Consider the following 26,166-nt stretch of genomic DNA (forward strand, 5'->3'; position numbering starts at 1 on the left):
CACTGAGGTAGTAGCTTTCAGCCCAGGGAAGTAATGAAATGGAGACATTTGTGGAACTCTAAGGTAAAGGTATAGTAGTACATGCTGTTTTTTTCCAATGCCTATTTCATGCTGAAGTTACTCTGTAGTATTATGTGGATCCTGCTTATTTGTGATATTTTAGTCCCTCTCTGCCATTTCCTGTTTTCCTGGGAGGCCATGACTCTGTTGTAACCTGCTGTTTCACTTCTGCCTCTGTTTCAGGAGTGTAGGTTGCACAGTGGTAGAAATGCTCACTGAGAAGCCCCCGTGGGCAGAGTTTGAAGCCATGGCTGCCATCTTTAAAATTGCCACTCAGCCAACCAACCCCCAGCTCCCTCCTCACGTCTCCGACCACGCTCGGGATTTCTTGAAACGGATTTTTATCGAGGCCAAGCTGCGACCGTTTGCAGATGAACTGCTAAGACACACATTTGCACACTATCACTAACACCTGCCTCAACTCAGCCTGCATCTACTGCATTTATTTTCTATTTGACTGCACTTTTATTTTTTATTTTTTACAAAGAAAAAGGCGAAAAAAGACAAGAGAGAGAATATTCTCTTGAATCTTTGTTTCACTTAGATTGTAAACAATCTAAAATTTGTATCTAAAATGAGAATCTTCTCTTCCCCCCTCCCACCAGGACTAGAACTTTTTGTTTCTATAATGTACTGATGTGGTTGATGTAGATAAAGCACTTTAGTACATATTTGTTCCTTATTTAAAGAGGAAAAAAAAATTACAAATGCTTGGACAGTCAGGAACTGTGTGACTTTTTCTGACACCGCTGACTGACTCAGGGTGCAGGGAAAAATAGACATGCAGCTAAAGGACAAGAAGGTTACTTCTATGTGATTCTTATCTATATTGTAGGTACTTGAAGCAGAGAGTTCTAAGTTCTTACTGTATTTTAGCATTTAATCAGTTTCTGGAATGTACAGTTTAAGCAGGAACATGTGGTTCTGAGAGTTAATTGATGAAGCTGGAAGAACTTGGAACTCTTTGTGCAGCAGCATGTCTAGCTGGTACTTCTATGTGACCAAAAGAAAATAACAAAAACGAGCTCAAAATTGATGTACTAGTTAAAGGTTTTGGTGTAGAATTATTGTATTATCTTAATATGAAAATAATTACAGGTAAACAGATTATGGGCCCAGACTCCTAGAAACTACTATACTGCAAAGGGGAAATTTTCCATGCTAGACAAGGGTCAGCTATTGGATGTAAATAGTTAGGAGAATGCCTCCTGCTCTATCTGCCAAAGAGAACCTCTGTTGCATAAGCTTTGAGGGAGACAGTTATCTTAGCTGATAAAGAATACTGATATTGAGGGTCAGTTCTCCTCCACAGTCCCACAAATGGCTGCAGGGGAAAGGGAATGACTAATCCTTGTGCAGTATATGAGTTACTGGATTCGGAATGAGCTATAAGAAATGTTTGCAAAGCTGTTGTGAGGCGCTAGGATGGAATGTATGTCAACATCAAGTGCCTGAATAATATAAAATTCTTCCCATTCTGCACTAAAAAAATTGGTTTAGTAATGCAGGTCAATCATCTAGGATGCATTGAAAATTCCTGAAATAAAGTCAAACATCTCTTAACATCAGGAAAGAGTCACTGAGAAAGCTAAGATTCCAGTTATATTTTTAATAAGGTTGCACTGATGAATCCTATGAAGAAGGAGGCACAGCACAGAAAATTGTACAAAGAACAGGCCAAAAGTGCAGAGAGAGCCAGCAATTAAATAACATGTGTGTGAATATTCCAGCCTGATAATCCAGATTGGTGTTTGTCAGATTTCCAGCTGTCATAAAGTGTACGTTAATTACTTTTTCTATTTCTGAAAGAGCATAATAAAAGAATTAAAAATCTGAAATATTGCTTCTCAGCTGAGAAGCCCAGGTACTGATCAGGTGTAGTGAATAACTGTCTTTTCACAACAGAAAAATAAGACTCTCGTATTTTTGTAGAAGAACAGAACATAGATAATTTAAAGGGGCATTTGGAAATAAACTATTGGACAACAGAACTGAAATTATGTTTACTGTTTTGGATGATTCATTACTTGCTTTTGTTGTTTTTTAAAGGCAGACCAGGCTGGTACTGTTACCCTTGTCCAATCTGACAAGGCTCCGCCTGTTCTGCATCTTTGGAGGACTGTCAGGTTTACAAAATGCATGGAGATGGAACAATAAGCTTACCCATTCCCACAGTCACTTACATATGAGATTTCTGAATTTGTTCTGCTGAATTCCATATGTTTTACCAGAGCATAAGCAGGAGTATGGATCTATCCTAATCACTTTACCTGTAGTGGAGTAAAAATGACCTTTTTGTGGCCATCTCTCCAGAGACTGAGAGTGGTGATTTCTTCAGCTTTTGTGAGTATTTTACCCAATTTAAAATTTTCTTGGTCAGGGTACACAACTGTGCAAGGTTTCCTGAGCACAGGAGGAACTAGTCATACCAGGAAGAGTGTAAAAGGCTGAAAGGAAAGGCAGCTTGTACTGACTGTTTTTTTGTTTCTCTGTCACTAGATAAAAGCTATGAAGCAGCCTTTAAGAAGAATTGGTATGTACTCTGCTGTAAGGGACCTTTGCTTTATAAGCAAATTTTAGTGACAGTAGGAATGGGAAGTTCAATGTAGAACCTAATAGTTTATGTAGGTAATTTTCAAGATCATGTAATTGAAATGATGAATTTCAGACTAATAAGGTACCAAAACCAAGGTGAAAATGTATATAAAAATCCATAGTGGTCAGTGATTCCTGAAAAGGTAAGGAAATTTTATATTACCAAAAAAGGACGTTAAAGGGAAAATGTAACCAGGTTTATCTGTAGCATTCATAACATTTAAATATACTATTCTAAAGAGAAACTGCACTCTCTGAAGCTTGAAAATTTTCAGAATCTAGTTTTCTTATAATATGACCTTTCTGTGAGACAGTGCTGGATCATGTATATTGCAATATCACTTCTTTGTTGTGATTTTTAATTACTGAACAATCAAGTTTGCTGCTTTTGTGCCTTTTCTAAAAAAATGGCATTCAGTCATGACAACGGTCAGCATTTTGGAGCCAGGAAAAAAAGCAACTTTCAGAATGCATTTTTCATCATGTCTTTAGCATGTCAGAAAGCTGCCAATGTAAAGACTGTGCTTCTTAAATGAAGTTGACATTTTCCAGTTTGAGTGATTCTAGTAAAATTTTATAAATTTAACCAAGATTAGGCTTGAGCTAGTTTTTTTTCACCCTAAGGATAATTTCTCTATTGACTTAAATAACTTAGAGTAAATCAGATGGTTATTAACACAAAAATTTTGAGCTAGAACTAATTATGAAGCTAAATCAGACTTTTACCAAGAGGTTGGCTGTTACTTACCCCTAGTGGGGTAATGTAGTAAAACAACCTATATACAGGGTTTGTTAAACACTTACAGGGACTCCTGGGGTGATGGTGAATGACCCCCATTCTAGAATTTGTGAGGTTGCATGGAATTTCAAGCTTTAAACTCCATTGGAGGAGGATTGCAAAGCCAAGATCCCTACTCACAACTTCTTGTATCCCACTTAAAAAGCCACCAGCATTTTAGAATCATGAATTGGTCTTAATTATTGAGTCCAATTTTAAAAAATATCCAGTGAAAGCAATACTGCTGCAGGGATGGTTTGCTTTTCTATAAACACCATGATGAAGCTGTACTCCCAAAAAATAAGGGTTGAAATTCATGGTGAGTATGTGTATTTTCAAAAGTCTTACTTATCTAATGATTTTTAGTATTCTGTCTGTTGCACATATTAAGTGACAAAAGCTACTTCTGTGTTATGGTTTTAATGGTGTAACTAACAGCCCTGTTAGAGCATGACTCAAGGTTTCAGTTGTGTTAGAGAAAGTTGCTTATTTTTTATTTGGGGAATATCCGTGGAAGAACTCATAAACCTATGGATCTAATAATTGCATAGTTAACTCTACAGTCTTCTTTTCTTGACAGTTTAAATATAGTATTAAGACATCTAACTTGATTTCCAATTAGATTTGTAGCTAAATAGTCCTTTCAGTAAAATAAAATGAACAGTTTGGGGTTTTTTTTAGCTAGTGCCTTTTTCTCTGTATGCCTTAATTTGGTTCATGTTAGAACACCATATTGAAATATGTCATACAATTCCATGTCACCAAAACAGTCTTAGAGAATGGGTTTTTTCAAAGTGCCCAAAGCAGAGCTTGCCTAACTGCATTAAAAAGTGTGCTGGAGTTACAGTCTGCAGCAGACATTCAAATTCAGAACTTGAAAGTGATTTTTGGCTTCCTGTGCTAATACACGTTTTGTATTTGCATTCTGGATATTGTACACCAGTGTACAGGCCAGAAAGAGGATTTGTCTGCATGCACAGAAGTAACTGGATTGTCAGGATTTGGCTTCCTGGCTCTGAGTACCAGACTCTGCAGCAGAGTTTCTTACTGGGCTTGAAAGCAAAGTTGGTATATTTGTACGTGTGGTACTGTATTAAAAGCTGTTTTCTTTCAGTGCACAGGAATTTGATCTGTCCAAGCAAACAAACAGATTTCTTTCCTGTGCTTTTTGGATAGTCCTAACCCTGCTGTTGTCGTGACTGAAAGCCTCGTAGCACCCGTAGGTACAGTGCAGTACAGCAAGCCATTCTTTTGGACAGCATAGAGCTATGTCTAACTGCAGCTTCAGAGACTTGAGAAAATTGGTCAGATCTACAGTTATTTATAACCAATTTCTTACTTTTTTAATCTTGAAAGACCGTGTCACGCATATAGAGAAGTTTAATGTGTGTGCTTGAATGTAAGTTTCTATGGTGTTTCTGGAAAAGCGAAAGTATTGCCGCCAGTGTCATTTCTTCCTGCTGGTAACTTGCTGTCTTGTGGCAATGACAAGTCTGCAGTGTAGAATCACATACAATTACCAAAGCTTTTCTATCCCATATACATATAGCCAAAAGTGATGTTTCATGTCTCTTATAAATAGCGTGTATCCACCAGTAAGCTGTTGCTGACTGAGTAAAGCAGGTACTAGTAAAAAGTGATAGACACTGCCCATATTTCAGACATGTGGGTGTTTATAGTTGCTGTTTGATATGCAAAACTCATGCTTGTATTAAAATGAAGAGTTTTCCTTTTAAAAGCTCTTTCTAATTTAATCTTACTGTTGTCATTCTAAAATTACTGCATAAGCTTGGTGACTAAAACCTGGTGACTTCTGTAGCTGGGTTTGAGCCTTGGGACATGTCAGGAACACCGTGAAGATAAAATTGTGACCTGATCTGTTTTGTACACCATAGTGAGAATGTTCCAAAGCTGTGGGAAGCAGTCAGTCCTCTTTATGTGACAGCCAGATGTCACCCACAGGTACTTGGATGTGGGTGCTGCCTTCAGGAGGAGCCACTAATGTGCACTGAGGGGTCAGACAGGTTTGCTATCAAGCCAGGGTTTCTGAATCAAAATCTGTGATCAGAAACAAAGGAGCTCCTTTCTCACTTGATACCCCCACTTGGCCCACACCATTTATTTTTCTTTCTAGCTGGCAAAGCTTAAGTCCTGCATAGGTGGTAGCCTATGATAGCTCCTGAGTAATGTGTTCAGCTTTAGACCAGGGAGCCCATCACTTGAACCCAGGATGCTGCAGCTCCCAGTTTGCTGCTGCAATCCTTGGGTTTCCTCTAGCAATATATTTGTATACAGAGTGGAGAGATCAGTGGGGTGGAGGAAATGATATTTCTCATGTTTCAGAGCAGTCACACCTTGGCTAGGGCTCAGTTTTCAGAAACTTGTTTGAAAGGGAGAAGACCTGGATTAAACGGCATAAAAATTGTATCTCATGGTTCAGCCCTTATGTTGAGTCCACAGGTATGGATTGGAGGTCAGGGTCTTCTTTTGAGAAATAAGGAAAAGGATACTCCAGCTCATGAGTGGATAGTCATAGGAAATACATCAGAGCTTTTTTGTGCTTTTTACCTGAAAACTAGATAATCCTTTTTCCCCAGAGGTTTATAAAATGTGGATATAAAAACAAGGATTGCATTTTCTTTTCTGAACAGTCATTAGATTGTCAGTTCCCTGGTGTTTGTTTCTTGTTAATACCAGTAAAAGAAGGTGGTGTCACCCTAAAATTGGAATGGTTTATTAAAGCATAGTGTCTGTCATCTCAGACCTCACAGGGGTTGTATAATGGAGTATCACTGTAAATATGTGGAGGAGACTTAGATTAATTGGAACGTAGGCTTTTAGTTTTCATGAAGCTATGAATAAAAATTTGTAAATTTACTCTTGATCTAATGTACATTTTTATGTAGCCATTAAATTCTCTATTTAATCTATCGGTTTCTCACTGTAAATGTTTTTACTCTCAGTTGAATGCTGGGCACAGTTTGTAATGTATGTACACAAAGGTGTTTTTTTCTATCAACGTTGACTTTTTTGCACATTTTTGGAAATATTTAATTTGTACACTGATTTAATACTCTGACCAATTGTCGATGGGTGTATGAGAATCATGTGTGTGTGCAATGTACTACTGTCTGGATGTATGGGGTTTTTTATTACTTTTGAGATGTTGCTGCCAGTAACTGCACTGCTGTTGCTGCTTTACATGGAATATCTTGTGTATAAAAAAGAGATAAAAACAATTTAAAAATTAGGTTATGGTTTTCATGGTTGAGGAACTCAGGAGTTGGGCATTGCTTGCTAGTTCCATTGTCTAACAACCTTCCAAACTTAAAAATAACCAACCAACCCCGCCTTGTAATTCTGTGTATGCATTGAATGTGTGTGTGTATATATCCCAGTAATCTTATTCCACAATTTCATTTCTACATTTTTATGAACTTGTTTTTTAAGGGTACTATGTTTAGTTAGAATAATTAAATATATAAAAGCTTTGAGAGATGATTTACTAGATAAATATATTTTCAGCTGGCTGATGTTCAAAATATTTTTTTAATTTTTGTTTTTAACCATTCGAAATGTATTTGTATTTCCAAAATCAGACACGAATTGTACTTAGAAATATATTAAAACACTCTGTAGGGACAACAGTGTGATTTCTCTTTTAAGAATTCTGTACTTTAGAACACTGCGCGATGTCACTGTCGTATTTCAATTCCGTGTTGACTTTTTCATTGTTATTTACGGTGCGCTTTCCGCAAGTTCAATTTCTTTTATTAATTTTTAATTATTTTTCCTAATTTCCCGCTGTTCCGGGCGTGGCCCGGGTGTGGCTGCCCCCCGTATCCGAGGCCCCGCCCCGCGGCCGCCCGCGCGTCTCCCCGCGGCGTGGCGGCCCTGGGAACAGAGAGACGATGGTGTCTCCTCCCCTCGCGGCGCTGCCCTGCGGAAGTGACGCGCGGGCGGGCGCAGCGCGGCGCGCGGCAGCCATGGGCAGGAAGGAGCGCGGTGAGCGGGGCCGGGGAGCGGCGCGGGCCGGGTCGGGCGGGCAGGGGAGTCCTGGGGCGGCTCAGTCACGGCTCCCGCTCTGCTCCCAGATAAGAAGAAGTCCAAGAAGCGCCATTACGATGACGACGAGGACGATGAGGACGAAGGTGCCGGGAAGGAGCCGCAGGAGGCGGTGCCGTCGGCGGCGGGGAAGCAGGTGGAGGAGAGCGGCACCAAGGTGGACGAGTACGGCGCCAAGGACTACCGGCTGCAGATGCCGCTGAAGGCCGACCACAGCTCGCGGCCCCTCTGGGTGGTGCGTGCGCGGGGGCGGCGGGGCCGCTGTCGCCGTGTGCCCCAGGGTGCGACGCGAGGGGGCCGGGATCGCTGCGGGCACGGACAGGGCCGGGCAGGGGGAGAAGCCGGCTCTGCTGCGGGGTCAGGCGGGGAGCGCAGACCGGGCCGGAGGGTGCGGGTGGAGAGCCTCGGGCGCGCGTGGAGCGGGGTTTGATGCGGTTCGGGGCGGTGCGGGGACAGGAGCCCTGGCAGTGCCCAGGGGATTGATTGCTGCAGCCCCGGCAGTGCCCAGGGGATTGATTGCTGCAGCCCCGGCAGTGCCCAGGGGATTGATTGCTGCAGCCCCGGCAGTGCCCAGGGGATTGATTGCTGCGGCCCCGCAGTCTCCAGGCGGGGTCCGCGCTGGTCCGGGTGTGCTGCAGGGCCGGGCACAGCCGCAGCTCAGCCAGACGTCTTGGGGAGGGCTGTGGAGGAGCGTGTTGGCTGGTGACACGAGAGGGATCTGTCACGGCAGTAATACAGTAGCAGGGTTTGTATGTTGCAGTGAAACGGCTTTAAGACAGGCCGGCCTCATCCTCTGTAACTGGTGCCCTTTTCTCTGCGCTTTGAAAGGGATGTCAGGGATGTCAGTAAACTTGCCCAAGGTCTGGCCTGTGGTTGACCATCTAGGGAAGAGGTGGTTTCCCCGCCAGCTTCTGCACGGTGCCTCTCATCAAGTGCTGTACAGGCACCTGGGGCTGTGACACCCGAGTGCTGCCTTTCATTCATTCATTTGTTCATTCATTCTGCATTAAATGAGCAAGCAGTTTTTTTGTTCCAGTGGAATGGGGCTGGAAGCTTGCCTCTACTCAAGCAATTTCTTTAGCATTAAAAAAGAAGGAATACCCCAGCATGTCAGTCTGGAAAAACTTTATTGATCTGGGTGGGATTTATTCATAGTGCCATGGAAGGAACATGGATAAATTAATTCCTGGACCATTTTCAGAAGACAAAAGTTACATGTTTATTCATTTTCTTGTAACTTCATTTATGAGATTCAGTTCAATTAACACTGTTGTGCCTTCAGCATTTGTTTTTTTCTGTAGGCTCCTGATGGCCATATATTTTTGGAAGCCTTTTCTCCAGTTTACAAATATGCACAAGACTTTCTGGTTGCCATTGCTGAGCCTGTGTGCAGACCCACCCATATTCACGAGTACAAGCTGACTGCTTACTCCCTGTATGCTGCTGTGAGTGTGGGCTTGCAGACAAGTGACATCACTGAGTATTTGCAGAAACTCAGCAAGACTGGTGTCCCAGATGGAATAATTCAGTTTATCAAGGTAAGGCTATTCTACTGGCATTGGAAATACATCTGTTTCTACTAAGGAATTCCTTTCCTGATGCCTCTGCCTAATTGATTCATTATTTTTTAATCATCCATCACTTTTAACTGTCTTATTCTTCTGTCATTGTTTCAAGAGATTTTTTTTTTCTGTCTTTTTGCATAGGATATTGCTGCACACATACTATTTTCATAATATAGCCTTTGTGGGGTTGATAAAAAGTACATTTAAGCATCTCTGTAGATAATTTCAGCCAGTACAGCTTGTACATGGGGAAAGTTTCCTCAGATTTGCTCTGAAGGAAAACTGAGAATATAAGAAGCAGTCTGTAATAGTGTGGCACTATGAGACAGCCTGCCTTATCCTGCAAGTGTGCTCTCACAGTCTTGGAAACAGTTTGAGATTAGGTTTAAAAAGTGAATATCTGTGCCTGATCTCCTGTGTGAGATGATGTGAGCACCTTCTGAAAATACCTTTTCAGGTTTGTTCCATGTGCATAATAGCAGTGCAAGTAAATGTTTTGTGGTAAGGTGCTTCCCCACAAAAACCTAAAGCCATTGCAGTGTTTGGTCCTAAACATGGAATCTCTCTTTTGCATGTTCCTAATGACTGCTCTCTTTGTAGCTGTGCACTGTCAGCTATGGGAAGGTGAAGCTGGTTCTGAAACATAACAGGTAAGTGGCTTCTTCCTTAGCTCTTGTGGCAGCAAACCCTCCAAATGCACAGCTGTGTGTCAGTGCTCTCAGGAGCTCTTCAGTCTCACAGCTGCCAGCTGAGTGTAGCAGCTCTCAGGCATCACTTTTATAGCTTTTGGAAGTATTTAATACGTTAGCTGACAAATTGTGTTTGGCTATCCTGAGCTAGCTCTGGTTGTCATCACATTTTTAAAAGTAGGTTGCAAATTTGATATTGTAGTTTGTTTGTTTATTGCTTGGACTTGCAATATGTCTTTCGAGGTTTTCAAATCATTTGGGAAAGATGAGTAAATCCAGTGGCAAGAGGTGGATACTTGTGTCTCTGTTGAATCTGATTTGTTTTAAAGTCAGAGGATAATGCTGGAAGGGGCCTGGAGAAGTCAGTGCATATTCTAACTGTGATCTCCAACCAGCATCATCATTGAGGAATCTCCAGGATGCATCAGTTTTAAATTTTTAGATGGTTTGTGTTTTGGAAGTTCGGGGTTTTGTCTTTTGGGCTTTTCTGGTGCTGTGGACAGGACTTGAAAACAGCACATTTGGCATTTCCACAAACTCACCTCAGTTCAGTCAAAATTTATTTCATTTGCATGCCACAAATAAGATGGGTGTGTGAGAGGTCTGTGTAGGCATTTCTGCTGGAGTTTGCCACTCAGGTTAGGTTAGAGAGCATTTGAAAAAGATGGAGGGATGACTGCACAGTACATGATACTTTTGGTATGAGGCATCTTTTAAAAGTTTCGGTTACCATAATGTCTTTATTTTTAAATTAGCACCCCAAGACTGGATGCTTTGAGTGCATCTGGTTATGCATCTATGCCACTCTTTCTGTGAGTTACTCAGTTGATGAATTCATAAAAATATTTTCCTTTATTCTTTCATTTTAGGTATTTTGTGGAAAGTACCCACCCTGATGTCATTCAGCAGCTTCTGCAAGACCATGTAATTAAAGAATGTCGCCTGAGAAATGCTGAAGGTGAAGAGACAGAGCTGATTACAGAGACATTCACAAGTAAATCAGCGGTATGTCCAGCCGTATTCTAAAATTACTGCGCTGACTGGAGGTAAACTCTTGGGTAGTTTGGAGTTGCTGTTGTTTGTTTGTTGTATCAGCTTCACTCTGCCAGTAACAAACTCTGCCTCTTTAATGAGCCTGAATTTGGGGGGAAGAGGGGAGCCTCTTAGAATGTGTCTCTAATGAAACTTTTGGTGAAAATTCATGTTCCTCTATTTCAGATTTCCAAATCTAGTGAAGGTGGCCTTGGTCCATCAACTTCACAGGGAACAGATGTTCAGAATAAGCCAGATGTCCCAGCTGACTTGTTTGAGTTTTATGAACAGATGGACAAAGATGAGGAGGAGGAGGAGGAAACGCAGACGGTGTCTTTTGAAGTCAAGCAGGTATGAATATTGCACAGAAGCACATAAGCATGAGAACTTACTAGGAATTACTGTGGCTCTTTGTTTGGTAGAGGAGATCACTGGAGCTCATTAACATTTCTTTCCTTTTACCTTCCAAAGTTTAGAATCTTAGAGAGTGGCAGTGTGGGTGTTCTTTACCTGCCTGTGGAGCGCAGTGCTTACAGGCCAGAGAGGCTCCAGGGACTTAGGGAGGTCCCCATCACATGTGGTTGAGTATTACTTAGTTCAAGATGAGAATTCAGTGGAGGCTACTTTTAGAGAGCTTGGTTTTTTTTCTTTTCCCTCCTGCTTTTGTAATTCATGGTTGAATTCATGGTTTGTAATTCATGGTTGCAGAAGGAGCTCTTTCTTGGTGCTTCCAGTTTCATCACTTGAGAAGGGGAGCTGGAGGTTGGAGCGCAGTCCTTGCTTGACCTTCAGAGAAAGCTTCTACAGAACTTCTCAAGTTGGTTTTGGACTTGGTGATTCTAATGATGCCTTAGCAGGGGAAAAAGGATTACTTAGTAGCTGTTTTGTTTTTTGAAAAAAACCAACCCAAACCAAAGACCTCTTGGTGACTGATTCAGCCTGTCATTGTCTTGGAATAACTTCCATACAGGCTATGGAGGTTTTCAGGGCAACAGATGTGCAGCTTTGTGTAACATAGAGAACCTTTCCTGTCTGGTACTGAACTCTTCGTTGCAGGACTTCAGGATGTAGTTAAGTCATTGCTGGGCAAGTGGCAGTCTGAGCTGAATGTGTCATGTTCTTCCATCTGCCTAATATTAACTGTTGTTCAAAGTGTTTTGGAGCCTGGGGTAATCACAGGTAAAGTTTCCAGAATAAGACTTTATAAGTATAAAAAATAAATGTAACTTCACTTGGTACTATGTAACCTAGTTGTTTTTAGGGAAAAGAAATTAACTCAGATGTGGAGATTTATCAACTGAAGCTTTGTTTCCTCTTCAGGAGATGATTGAAGAACTTCAGAAGCGTTGTATCCATTTGGAGTACCCCTTGCTAGCAGAGTATGATTTCAGAAATGATTCTGTGAATCCTGATATCAATATAGATCTGAAACCTACTGCAGTCCTCAGGCCCTATCAAGAGAAAAGCCTAAGGAAGATGTTTGGGAATGGACGAGCCAGGTCTGGTGTTATTGTCTTGCCATGTGGTAAGTTTCTGTGTTGGTACTTAGACAATTTGTTTTTTATTTGCCTGTAGTAAAGAAAATTCCAAAGATGACAGCTGCCTGGATTTCAGGCAGCAGCAGGGACTGTTTGGTCCCAGTGTGCAGAGTCCTGGTGGTTTTTATTGAGCTGGTGGTGAGGCTGTGCTGAGGGAGAGCCGGGTCACAGAGCTGTTGGTGTCCTGGCAGGGGCTGGGGAGCAGCTGTGGTACCCTCACAGTGCCAGTCATGCTTCTGCTGTGCCCACTGCCACCTCTGCTCATCTTCCTGTGAAATGTAAAGCAGTTGGCATTGGAATTTGTTCCTTGGTTGGGAATGGGGGAACTGGAGGGAGCTGGGAATACAAAGGTGGCATAAAGGGATGTCCAAGGAAGGAAAGAGCTTGGGTGTACAGGTGCTGGGCAGGAGAGTTTGAGGATGAAATGAGAAAGATGCTGACTGGGACAGCCTACAGAAAACTCGGGGGAAAAGGAGCAAACAGGAGGCTGTGTGCCAGTGCCCTCAGTATTGGGAGAGGAGGGGGCACATGGGACCTGTGATGAGGGCCTGAGAGTGTGTAAGGGGTGCTGGGAGAAGTGTGAAAGATGGGAAGATTTAAGGAGTTGCTTTGTGGGGGAATGTATACCTGGCAGAGACAGAGGAATAGAGCAACCCTAGGGAAGCTTTCTGTAGCCACCTGTAATTTAACATTCTTTTGAAATTTAAAAGAATTAGAATGATTGCTTCTAATTGTCAAAGCCATTGTTTGCAATTATTTTCTTGAGGAAATACGGTTGTGTCCTGTAGATAATCCAGCTGCACTTTTAAGGAGCAAATACTTGATCTCTTTATGACTATTGTAGCAAAGAAACAACAAAGAAATTCCCTTTGCATGATTTCATATCCTCTCATGATTTTCCTTCGCTCTTTGGTTTTGTTTTCCTCCCACTCCAGTGGCATCTGAGAGATGCCTAACGAGTGTCACTGCTCCTGCCCACAGGTGCTGGCAAGTCTCTGGTGGGGGTGACGGCCGCGTGCACTGTGCGCAAGCGCTGCCTGGTGCTCGGCAATTCCGCCGTGTCTGTGGAGCAGTGGAAGGCCCAGTTCAAGATGTGGTCCACCATCGACGACAGCCAGATCTGCCGCTTCACCTCTGATGCCAAAGACAAGCCCATTGGCTGCTCTGTTGCCATCAGCACATACTCCATGTTGGGGCACACGACTAAAAGGTCTTGGGAAGCAGAAAGGGTAATGGAGTGGCTTAAAAGTCAAGAGTGGGGCCTTATGATACTGGATGAAGTCCATACCATTCCTGGTAAGGAAAAGGTGTGCAAACCTTCCATGTTGCACACATTGTTAATGTCCTTCTGTTCTTGTAGAAGCGGTGGTTTTTTGCTGTTCTTCTCATGATTAATGTAGTGAGTAAATCCATGGCTTAGGGGTTTGGAACAAGTAAACTGCCTAATTCTACTTTTTTTTTTTCTTTTTTTCCCTTCTGATACTACATAGTTTAACTGACCACTAGTTTTCTGAACCCTTCAAATTAGATGCTGTGTTTTCTGTAATAGCAGTGTGAAGTAAAAGTTCCTCCATGTGGGTTGATAAAGTGCTCTTAAAATACCTGAATTACCTTTGCAGAATTTTGCTGTAGACATATTTGAACAGGAGAGGAATTCATCTGCCTTCTTCTCGTAGATGCAGTGTCACTGCAGGCCAGCTTTTAATATCTATGAGTAACCATAGTGATTAACATCCAGAAATAACTGCTGTCTTTGAAATTGCCATGTAATTGAGATCTGTACTACTGGAAAGCAATAATGTGCTATTAAAGTGTCTGTGGAATAATCCTGGCTAAAAAAACACCCAAGATTGTTAGCTGTTCTTCCTTATTCTTATTTGAATATATTTTGGTGTCTACAGAAGTAGGCCTTGGTGATTAATTGCCATTTTATCAAAGTAGCATACTGGCACTGTTCTGTTACTTTTGTTCTTGCTTGGTTCCATAGAAATGAAGGTACAGCAACTCCTCTGTGATTTCTAGCAATACTAAAGATGAGTAATTCTGCCATATCCTGCATGTCCTGAATGTGGCAGTCAGCCAAGAGTCCTTGTGTCATAGTTCTTGCTAGGAAATACTATAGACCCAAACCAAAGCATGTAACCTGTGAATATATTAATTGTCTCTTGGGGAATGGAAAATAATAAAAAAGGTTTACTGAGATTTTTCAGAGTGTACTTGACAATGCAAAGTAAAGCTGCAATCACTGTGAAGTTTTGCTGTAATACTGATTTTTTAGGAGTGTGTGTGCAATGGGGTACAATTTCCCAATGCTGTGCTTGCCTTATGCTCAGGAGTTGATGAAAATGTCTTTTAAAAGTTGCAGTATTTATCTTCTGAAACCATTCAGGAGAGTTAACAAAAAATTTGTCTTGGATTTTTTAGCAAAAATGTTCAGACGTGTGCTCACTATCGTCCAAGCTCACTGTAAACTGGGGCTGACTGCTACCCTGGTCAGAGAAGATGATAAAATTGTTGACCTGAACTTCCTGATTGGACCAAAGCTCTATGAAGCCAACTGGATGGAGCTGCAGAACAATGGCTACATTGCTAAAGTCCAGTGTGCTGAGGTGATGCTCTGCTTTTTGGTACTATTAGTGTTTATTTAGTATGCTTATAAAGTTGAGAAAAATTCTTGCAGCTCTTATAAAAAAGATTGATAGTAGAAATTTTAAAACATGTAAGAAAGCACCTACTTATTTCAAGCCTGAACATGTGAGGGTGAAACTTGAAAACGTAGGACTGGGTCTCACCATTCTTTCTAGTATGCAGATGTGACCTCTGTTCTTTCCAGCATATGGATGAGAGGTAAATCTGGTATCAAAAGAGGTGAAAATCTTTCATACAGGCACATTAGAATGTTAAAATAATCTTTCTGGAAAGCCTAATTCCATGTATTATCTCTGATAATTGACATGGGAGATACTTAGGGAAGAGTATAACTTTCTCCAAGCTGTCATTTATGATGTTTCCATGTAAGCATTAGGGGATTGCTTTTCATGGACTTATTTGGTCTCCTCTTGAATGGAAGTAAAGTTTTAGCAGCTAAAATGCGTTATGGTAGAGTTTGGGGGTTTTTGTCTTTGTGGTGTTGTTATTGTTGTGGTGGTTTATTTTAAGCCTGTCTTGCTAATTTCATGCAATTCTCCCTAGCTCTGGTACTGGAATAAAATATGCAAATGTAGGTCAGCTGTTCTCCTTTTGAACACTGTGCAAACTGGTGGTTGTAGAAGGAAAAAAACCCACTGCTTTGAACTCACAGAATGCAAGTGAAAAGCACCTAGAAAATAACTGTTGAAGGGAGAGTAAGCAGTCCTCAAATTCAGGTTTGCATTTAGGCACGTTGGTTAGTTCTGCTAAGCAAAATTCTCAGTCCCTGAACTGCCCTTTAGTCATTAAAAAAAGAAGCATGGGCTACCTTTTGTTGTGAATGATGGGAAAACTCTGCAAGTTTCTATTCCTTAGGCCAGTGTTTTGAATTAACATTTGATGACTCTACCAAAATCAAAGAACAAAAAAGCCCAGTGTTGAGTCCAATATGTGCACAACTGCTTTGGATATTGGTTTGGATTTCCTTGAGGGAGTAGCACCATTAATCAACTTGGTTTATTCCCCTCAGCCAGGAAAGGTGTCTGGCTCACTCTTCAAGTGCAGTTCTTCCCAGGTGGCTGGAGAGGGCAGTGCTGATGTCTCATAGGGCAGGTCATGGTTATTGAAGATGTTGCTCTTTCACTGCTCGAAAAGAGAAAGAGAAGCACAGTTTAAAAAGTTAGACAAAGTTCTAAAAAAGACAACAAACCTGTTCTTTACCTGTTTTTTCAGAGTTTTGTAATTTACAAATAATCTCTTTTTGAGCAGCCATACTAAGTGTTTGGATTGGAGTGCCTGTCTTGCAAAATGTAAAATGAAAATACAAAATACATGTGTTTGCCATGCAGTCAGAGGCATTGAGCAATAGATGAAATTTTTTACCACAGTCAGTATATTCAGTATTTGTATCTCATTGTCATTTTGATGTAATTGTCTTCTGGTTCAAGAGTTTTAAGTATTTCATGTAGACAGCACACAATAACAACAGAGCCTATTCAGTGCATGAATTTATTTTAATGTAGTCAAAGGATAATGAAAGCATCATCTGGCATTTAAGTCACTGGAAAAAATATTTTGAAACAAAAAATTAGGTCTTATCAGTACAGAACAATTAATGTTGTTTAAATAAACTCTAAATTGTCATAAACTTCCTTAGCTGAATGGTGGTTATGAAAGAGGCTTTTCTCTGTGGTAGTTTGTTAATTTCTATTGCGCACTGGATATGAGAGAATAACTCGTGTACAGCAGAGTGAATGTTGCCCAAATTATATCCCCTATGGATAGTGTCAGATATTATCAATAGTGTCACTTCATTGGCTTAAACTAGATAATTTCTTCTTTTTTCATGCTAGAATAGAAAAAATAAACCTAGACTTGTTGAAGTACTATGGTTGTTGTTTACATAATAGAAGAATTGTTTAGGTATCCTGGGGTGATTTTTGGTTATTGTCTGTTGAAAACCTCTAATCAGTCCCAGTGTTTTGGAAATTCTAGACTCAATAGCTGTGGATATATGGAGAAAGATGGGTGGATTTGTTCTGTAATGAAGACAAAATGTGTCTTAGCATTCAGAATATGGATGAAAATGAGTCTTTATGGGACAAAGCTTTGACTGCTGTGAGAGGTAGACTACACAGTTCATTACCTTAATTACTGCTTTGTAGGAAGTAGTAGTATTTAGTAAATTATTTAAGTGTGAACATGAAGTAACTATCTTTCAGTCTTGTTCCAGTCCCACTGCCTATTTCTGTCATGGATCTCAATGCCAAAGCATTTTGTAAAAACAGGTTTTAGTGGTGCAGGAGACTTCAGTGACTGATAGCTTTCCTTTTGGTACAGAAATGACTATGTTAAAATGTGTAACCTGCCCTATACAGGAAGTCCTAATGCATTACCAGCCCCCAATATCTTTTCAACTCCCACTGGGATTAAATAAGTAAATAATGGAGTGTTACTTTGTGCGTGTGTTTTCTAATTGTAGGTATGGTGCCCAATGTCACCTGAATTTTACAGAGAATATGTAGCTATTAAAACAAAGAAAAGGATACTGCTCTACACCATGAACCCAAATAAATTCAGAGCCTGTCAGTTCCTGATTAAGTTTCACGAGCGACGGAATGATAAAATAATCGTCTTTGCTGACAATGTGTTTGCACTGAAGGAATATGCAGTCAGACTTGGGAAGTAAGTGTTCAACCAGTGATGGCACTGCTATTTTCCTCCTTCCATGACAATTTCCTTGCAATCTCACAGCTTTCAGTAGTCTTTTGTAATAGACTAGATATTTTTTGTAATGCTATAACTCCAGTCCTCCTGCATAAAAAGCTCAGGAGGGTATTTTTGGATGGACCTTACTGGCACTGCATCATGATTTTGGTGTTTGAAAAGAGTCTCTGTTTGGCATTTGTTTCAGAAATTTTGCATCCAGAATTTTGTGAAAGATTTAGTATTTTTATTTTATTTTAATTAGTAAAAGCCAATGGAAAAATGAGAGGCTTTTGGAAATATCACTAGAACTGTTTCTTTAATGGATGGTAGCTTTCCCTGTCTCTCTGAGAAAAAGGTTTTCAAATATATATTGTCTGGATCTTTCAGGATGTTCTGAGACCCAGGGCCTTCTTCTTAAAAAAACAAAGACAGGCTTTTTTGGTATCTGTGCTCTACTAGTGCACTGCCTAGAAGTGCAGTACTTGTTTAATAAACTAAAGGACATTTCTCCCTAGAGCTCCTTGATTACCTTAAATGACTGTAACATGAGTGCAGTTATGGGAGGTTGTGCAAACAGGGTTTAATGAGGGGTCAGCATCAGTCTGTTGCTAAGATTTGGGGAGGGATGGTCAGGGAGAGTTTATCAGGATCAGGCATAGAGCGATTTTTGGGGAACATAACCTTATAAGCTGGCCTCATCCTTTCTTTGACAAGGCCAAATAATGCCTTGCTTGCTGGAAGCTGTGGAGCATTTTGATGGTGTATGATTTCATGTCTAGGAATTTCAGCAGTATTCCTTAGCAAAACCACAAACAAGCCTTACACTTTCCAAAATTCATGATCAGTTCTGACTGCATTTTAAGGGGCCGTATGGTGCTGGTATGCTGTGACATCAAATAGCAAGCAGACCTAATGGTGTTGGATGAATTCCAACACCCGTGGTCTCTTTCATCATTTTTTTAATCTGTCTGGCCAGAGATTAGCTGTAATGATGCCTCTGGAATGTCTCTAGCAGTGTTCAGTGTACCACAGACAAAGCCTTTAGCACAGGCAATGCTGGGGGGGCAGGGGATGCCATGGGGCACAGCAGTTGTAAGCGGGGTAGATGCTGTGGAAGTGTGGCAGGAAAACCAGTTGAAGAAATAGTAGGTTGCCCCTTTTTATGTTCTAGAGGGAATTTTGTTTCCCACATCACTTATGGAGCTCCAGGTTATCCAGCTGCCACTGTTAGAAAGAAAGCACAGGCTTGCTGTGCTGGACAAAGGTGAGGTTTGTTTTAACTGGAGGTTTTTTGCTGTGAGCAGACTAAACCAAAGGGAACTGTTAGTTTGTGTAGGGCAGGAACTCTGTGTGTGGAGGAGAGAGCAGCCCCGTGGGTAGAGCAGGAGTGCTGTGGCTGTGTGCCCAGCAGGAGCACAGCTCCCACTGCCCTTCTCATGGCCTGACAGGGGCCTGTGGGCTGGGTGGGCCTCCTCTGGCGGGAGAGGTGTCCACAGTCTGGCTGCCTCTGTTAGCTCCTCCCTTAACCCCCTTGCCCTTGGTAGTGGGAAAGACCATGCACATGACAGGAATTACTTTGTCCGCAATTTTTGGGGCCAAAGAATCCAAATTTGCTCAGCCAGCTTTCCCTCTGTCATGATTCTGTCATCCAGCATAGCATAGCTCATGTGCTGCCTGGTTTCACTAGTGTTAGGAGTATGTTTAAATCACAGCTTCCGAAGGACTGTGCCTCTGTGGTTTTATCAGCTATGTCAGTTAATGGCAGAGGAATCTGTCTTTGCAAATCCCTCAAATGTCTTTTCACAGTGAGGAAAATGAGTCATTAAAAAAAGAATCCATTTAGCACTTAATGTTCTAGATTCAGAAAAGTACTCAGGAATGCCAGCAAATCACTGTCAAGTAGGATCTGGGCAAGTTAAAATGAAGGATTGATAGCCAGGAGTTCAGGATTATTCTGTTCTTAATACAAAATGTAGTTGAATGCCTTCTTTGGTCTAAAGGAAAGGAAGGCTCAAAAATTTAGTTTCAGTTTAAATCTGCCATTTAACTTCACAATTTAAATAATACATTAAATTTAAAATAAGACTTAAGATATTACTGAATATTACTAATTGAATAATGAAGATATTTTTTCAGAATTGATTCATTTGCTAATTTCATTTTTAGCTGTTTTTTTTCTAAAAGTCTGCCTAAATACATTAAATAGAAGAATTAGATTAGAGATTACTAGGATTGTTTGGTAAAATCCCTAGAATAAAGTTTGTAGCAAAGAAAGCAAGAGGAGCCAATGCAGGGGATTAGTTGATAATAGAAAACCTAAGACCATGCACTGCCATGTTTATGTTCAGCCATGATCTATGTGCAATACTAAATGGAAAATTTGAGCTTAGTTTCTTGTGTTAGAAATAATTTATTGAACTGTGAGCAAAACGGTAATTGGAAAATTTAACTCCTATTGTTTGGGGATGCTTTGGTAACCTTAATTTGGAAAAGTAGTACAACAGACGACAAAGCAGTGGCTGTGCTATCCTGCATGCAGCTCACTGTTTCTGTGTGGGCTCATCTCTTCTTAGCTTTTTGGTTTTTTAACTCTGCTTAGGCAGAAATAAAACAGAGAGACACTGGAAAATTCACAGCAGTCCAAGTTACTCATCAAGTCTGTGAGTGACTGAGTTTGTGTGAGCCTTTGGGATTGAAACATTAAATGTTCCATTTAATTCATTGTCAGACATCAGAAACCGTAGGTGAAATGCCACTGTGAGCTGCTCACGAAATGTTTGAGGCCTTTGTGTCATTTCAGTAAGCCCAGAAGGTATTAGAAGGGCAAGAGGTTAGCTTGAAAAGCAAAAATAATTTTCCCAGAACAACACCCAGCAGCCCATTTGTGACACCCAGCATATCCTTGATAGAGAAGCCTGTATTTTCAAGTGTTTAAACAGGAAGCAAAGGTTGCAGCTGTAAATGTGCTAACTCAGTACATTTGAGGAAAAAAATGCCTTCAACAGCTGCCTTCAGTCTTTCATGTAGGCTTAGCAAATGTATTCAGTCTGTTGATATACAGCTTCACTGGTGCACGTAATTGCAAAACATTTGTAACTGTCAGAATTTCTTTCTGGCTGACTGGGTTGCTGCAGAGGGTTCCACAAACCCCTGGGCAGCTGCCATAAAGAGTCAAACAAGATAAAAGTAAACTGATATCTGTACCAAAATCTGCTTTGTTTTCATATCTGCTCAGAGATGTCCTGCACTCCTTCCCATGGTACCTCATAAGAAATGAGTGAGAAATCTTGACTTTATTTCATTTGTATACGTTGTGTTCTTTTCAGACCCTATATCTATGGTCCTACTGCACAAGGGGAAAGAATGCAAATTCTACAGAACTTCAAGCACAATCCAAAAATCAACACTATTTTCATTTCCAAGGTGAGGGAGTATATTCACTGTGTCCTTGTGCCTATCTTTGGAGTCAGCTTTAAGAGTCAGCTGCACATGCATGCTGTGCATTTGACATCTTCATATCACAGCTCACAAAGAAAGCTGTGCTTTGTATTTGGTGTTGGCTGGGGAGATGTGGAAATAAGAGTGCTCAGAGGTGCTGCTCTGTTGCAGGTAGGGGATACGTCCTTCGATCTGCCAGAGGCCAATGTTCTCATCCAGATCTCATCCCACGGTGGCTCACGGAGGCAGGAGGCTCAAAGGCTGGGACGAGTGCTGAGAGCCAAAAAAGGTAAAGGAGGTGGTGCTTGGGCTCTGGGCCTTGGGTCACAGCAACCTAGAGCAGGGGAAACTGGATGTTCATGATGCTTCCTTATACTGTCCTTAGGCTTTAGTCAAAGAGAATATACCTATATACCAGTGAATGAAAATGAAGCATCTTCTGGCTCAGTAAACTTAATGATGAGAAAACTTCTAAAGGACAAAAAAAGCTGAAAGAAAACTGACTTTCTATGGCAATTCTCTCACTCTTTTATTCCTTGATATTTTCTTCAACATGAAATTGTTTCTGTAGGATCATAGTATTGTTCTAAGACGCAAGCCTCTAAAAATCACATTTTTGACACTAGATGACTTACTTTTAAAAATTGGATTTTGTTTTTGACTAGTGTGTTTTTGTAAAGCATGGCCAAAGGAATTTTTTTTGTTTAGAACAATTACCCTTGAAATACTTTCTACTCAGACTTAAGCTCTGCATATACTTATTTTAATACAAGCAGTCTGTATATTTTATATATTTTAATATTTTAAAACAAGCAGTTTGTGCTTGTTACAGGTAAGGCTTTGTTTGAAAATGCAAACAAACCCCATGTTAGTGAATTGGCAAAGTCTTAATGAAATCCTGAGTTTTAAAAGAGGACCCTATTACCAGGGTAACAGATCTTAAGGACTGTAAGTGTAAAAAAATGCACAGCCTGGTATGTGCTGGTCTTTAGATGGTGCTGTGAATTCTTAGCTAAGTATCTTTGCTTCAATTTTTTAATTCAAAACCACTGTAAATTCTAGTTCACATGGATAAAAATTTTCCTTTGTCTTTTTCTGTTGGACTTTCCTTGCTCTTGACTTTTCACTTCTTCTTGACATGATAAACTTAAAAACAATTTTATCTTTCACCTTGCCTAGCAGAATAAAGCAGCAGATTCTTCTTAGAGCGCCTGTTCGATTGTGTTAGTCTACGTTTCCTTTTCTGTTTTTGTCTATTCACCTATCCTCAAGTTATTAAGAACAAAAGTAGGAGTTTCCATGCTGTGTCAATCAGTTTATGCAAGGTCTGGGTGCAGCTAGACAATGCAAATAGTTTTGTGGGGACAAGTTACTTAAGTACCTGTTTTCAGTATTTATTCCTTGGTTGTTCTTTGTTGCAGTGTTGCAAATGAAACTATTCACTGAGTGCTTTTGTCTCTTAGGCATGGTTGCAGAGGAATACAATGCCTTTTTTTATTCCCTTGTATCCCAAGACACTCAGGAAATGGCATATTCAACAAAACGACAACGGTTTCTTGTAGATCAAGGTTATAGCTTCAAGGTAATTTTTGTTCCTTCTATCTATTATACTTGAGGCCTAAGAATGCAATTTTCATATTGTTTAGTGTTAGTATTTGGTCCAGTACTTGAGAATTCTGGTTGTGGAATGCGTTAATGAAGGTTTTTCTTTTCACTTTTTGTTTAGGACTTACTTTCTTCTTGCCATCTCTCAATAGGTTCATTCTTTGCCTTTTATTCAAAAGAGAACTGGAGGAATACGTTTTTGCTAAATCCACGTACCTTGTCTTTGCTTCTTAAATATCAGCCTTATTACAGTTTACTGCTTGGAGTGCACTGCTAGCTGGGGTTTTTTGGTTAGCTAAGCAGTTGCCTTTGCTATTGTATTTTTTTTTTATTTTAGAGACTAAATGTAGGATATACTAAATTTTAAACCAGTTGCAGAAGAACTCTGTATATTAAAGAATTAGGAGTAAGTTTTAAACAGAGCATCAGTTGGACAGCTTAAAAGATGATGCAGTGGGAATTCTTTCTATTTTTTGAATCATGCTAGCACAGTTTTGCAACCAGAGCTGGAAACAGGCAAATACAATTTAAAATGGATTTTTGGGACTCCTTTTTCTTTATTTTTGAAATGACCATAGCACATATACTCCTAAATAAACAAGGAGTACCATAGTGTTCCTTTAGCCATGTACGAGTGATTCCTTCCATTAATGGATTCTTCAAGCTTGGACGTTTTCTCAGGAAATGTCATCCTTTTTCAGACTAGATATTCCCACAAATAACAGCCCACAGCACTGATTATTCATTCCAGTGTTTCCCTACCCTATTTTTGAAAAATGGTACTTGGCAGCTAATATGGTTTTCCTTTTACCTTAAACTTTATTTACAGTGTTTTTGTGATCTGCTCCAGCCCAGACTGCTGAGGTAATTAGTTTCTAATTGTATTGACTCAAGAGGTAAGCAGAAAAGATGAGGGAAAACACTACATAATCAGTGGTTGAATTAGAATGTCTTTCTCAAAACCATGTCAAATGTGACATTTTCAAAATACCTCTGGTTAAGAAAGTAAGCTGCCTGTTGCAAATCTTTATAACAGAAGCTTGAGATCTTTCAGTTCTTCAGAAGAGGAGCTTTGTCAGCTGATGGAGCCTATGGCACTGCATTGCCAGTAGGTCACATGTGCTCTGCACCCACAGTTACCAGATGAGTTACTGAGAATTCCAAGGAGAACAAACTTAACTGAAGTTACCCAGTGTTTAAGTACTCAAAGGCTGGAAGAGTCCTTTTGCTCTGTGACTGATGCTCTTTTGCAGGTTGCTGCACTGTCTCCCAACAGCTGTACATCTCAATTTGTTAGGAGCTTTTCCCCATTGTCCTGAATGCTTCTTGCTAAAATTTTAAGTCTCTGCAAAGCTAGTGGATTATTTTTGCCAAATATAAAATACTGGTTCTTAAACTAGACAAATCTTGAGCCTACAGCATGACACCAACCTTGCAGTAAGTTGAATACATGTCTGAGTTATATGTGCTTTGGTCAGTTTCTTGGTCAAGCTGCTATAAACAATGTTTAGCTGACGTGCTCTGCCCAGAGCTTTTCTTTCTTCTTTCCCTTTTTTTTTTTTTTTCCCAAAGATTTGTCTTTTGCATTTCCAGCCAGAATATAACAAGAGCTGTGAGTGTATGTATATATACATCACTCAGCAAGATTTTGTATGTATCTGTGCTATCTGTAGTATGAGGTTGTTCCAACCAGTGATCAAAGTTGAAGCCAGTTCCAACAGGATATGGAATCAGAAATACTTGTCTTGGTTTTGAATAGGTAACAGTGAGGAGGAAGAGCCCTCACCTTGTAGTGTGCTTTGTTTCTTAGGTAATCACAAAGCTGGCAGGCATGGAAGAAGAAGAACTTTCATTTTCAACCAAAGAAGAACAGCAGCAGCTTCTCCAGAAAGTCCTGCAAGCATCTGACCTGGATGCTGAGGAGGAAGTAGTTGCTGGAGAATATGGTTCAAAGTCAACTCAGGTAATGAAGAATTCTTTGAAAAGGATGACCACAGGTGGGACAGAACTGGGCCATTTTATTTCCATCCATTCTAAATGTGATGTCGTCATGGACGGCCTGGTATCTTTGTGAAACATTAGAGAACAGATTTGTTTTTTTAATCTGTATTAACCTTTAGCTATTGGAATAATTCACTTGTTGGGCACTCAGAAAAAATTCAACATGGAATTTGTGTCCTTCTCCATCATTTTTTAAGGAGAAGGTAACAGATCTATTGTTACAGATTTTGAAGTAAATCTTATAAGTCACATGCAACGCAAATATTTTACGCCTCTGATGCCACCCTAAGCACGCGTGTGTGCTCCTTGTCCCGCAGGTGTCGCGCCGTGCAGGCACCATGAGCTCCATGTCCGGGGCAGATGACACGGTGTACATGGAGTACCACTCGTCCCGGAGCAAGGCGTCCTCCAACAAGCACATCCACCCCCTGTTCAAACGCTTCCGCAAGTGACCCTCACACAGGCATCTCCTTGGAACGTCACCCGTGTTCCTGTTACTGCAAGGATGGAGCTGGAGTTTGTGACAGGTCCTTTAACAGACTCTTTTATGTGCATCTGTACAGCCACATATTTCCTTAGCAATGTATGTGCTCTTGTAGGTGAATGGAAAAGTAAAAAGGAACTAAATCTTACCATGAAAATATTTTTAGGAACTTTAAGATACAAATATGTCACAGCACATACTTTTTTTGTGTGGCACTGTGCTCCTTGTCTTATGCCCTCATTTCCTTATGGCTGGAGGGCAGAAGCATATGGGCCACTTCATTCAAGAGAAGTACTTGTCTGGTTTTCAGGGTAATTAATAGATTTTATTTTTATCAGCTGAAGATCCTTTTTCAGAAGAGTCCTGAAAAGGTTTTGTAAATGAAGTTTGTACTGATGTTTGAGATATTATTTATCTGATTCTTGTGTCTGCTCAACAATATACTGTTTCTCAAAATGCTTAAATAAAATCATTCAGTGAGCTGAACAAATCCTGAGAGGAGCACTTTACATTATATTTTTAAACGGAGAGCTAATTTATACTTGTGACTTTACCTGTATTAAAATTCTAACAGATAGGTCAGAAATACTTTAGAGTTTGAAGACAAAGAAGAAAAAGAGACTGCCTCCAAAGTAAACTCAAGGACAGCATTAGTAGTAAATACAAAGAAATTCTGTGCTTGTTTTCCTAATTTTTCTTGCTATTCTTGAGAAGTTGCTCAAATAAAAGCTGTTTCTCTTGTTATTTATATTCTATTTATTAACCATGCAATAAAGCCTTCGTAACTGCTAAACAGTGCACTGTCACCACAGAGGTTATTACTGAATCAAAAAGCATTTTGACTTCTCACAAGGTGAGTCGGAAGAATATGTGAAAGAAAGATTCCCGAGTTTCTATTTTTTAATGAAGACTGCATTATAATTCTAGAAAACAATAGGGAAATATTGGTGGTTTGTGGCAGAAGAATGCTTTTTAATGC

The 26,166-nt window shown here is 40.4% G+C and overlaps 2 protein-coding genes across 2 annotated transcripts in view; both read left to right on the top strand.

Moving 5' to 3' along the window:
• Nucleotides 1-7,078, top strand: part of MAP3K2 (mitogen-activated protein kinase kinase kinase 2) — a 33,370-nt gene extending 26,292 nt beyond the window's left edge. Inside the window, exon 16 of the mRNA XM_066553255.1 lies at nucleotides 244-7,078. Coding sequence (XP_066409352.1) covers nucleotides 244-469 — 226 coding nt within the window. The 3' untranslated portion in view covers nucleotides 470-7,078. The remainder of the gene's footprint in view (nucleotides 1-243) is intronic.
• Nucleotides 7,079-7,381: 303 nt separating this feature from the next.
• Nucleotides 7,382-25,980, top strand: ERCC3 (ERCC excision repair 3, TFIIH core complex helicase subunit). The gene is made up of 15 exons (XM_066553297.1): nucleotides 7,382-7,438; nucleotides 7,528-7,733; nucleotides 8,800-9,036; nucleotides 9,664-9,713; nucleotides 10,622-10,757; nucleotides 10,971-11,135; nucleotides 12,105-12,309; nucleotides 13,304-13,618; nucleotides 14,747-14,931; nucleotides 17,433-17,635; nucleotides 20,986-21,082; nucleotides 21,269-21,386; nucleotides 22,561-22,679; nucleotides 24,513-24,665; nucleotides 25,021-25,980. The coding sequence occupies exons 1-15, from the start codon at nucleotides 7,420-7,422 to the stop codon at nucleotides 25,153-25,155; spliced, it is 2,343 nt and encodes a 780-aa protein (XP_066409394.1). The 5' UTR covers nucleotides 7,382-7,419; the 3' UTR covers nucleotides 25,156-25,980.
• Nucleotides 25,981-26,166: the final 186 nt, after the last annotated feature.

Source organism: Molothrus aeneus, chromosome 7 (genome assembly GCF_037042795.1).
Source record: "Molothrus aeneus isolate 106 chromosome 7, BPBGC_Maene_1.0, whole genome shotgun sequence".
Classification (NCBI taxonomy): domain Eukaryota; kingdom Metazoa; phylum Chordata; class Aves; order Passeriformes; family Icteridae; genus Molothrus; species Molothrus aeneus.

Coding starts and splice junctions, on each gene's coding strand:
- ERCC3 (XM_066553297.1), top strand. Junction 11,136..12,104: donor TGTCTTTTGAAGTCAAGCAG/GTATGAATATTG, acceptor TTTCCTCTTCAG/GAGATGATTGAAGAACTTCA. Junction 14,932..17,432: donor CTAAAGTCCAGTGTGCTGAG/GTGATGCTCTGC, acceptor TTCTAATTGTAG/GTATGGTGCCCAATGTCACC.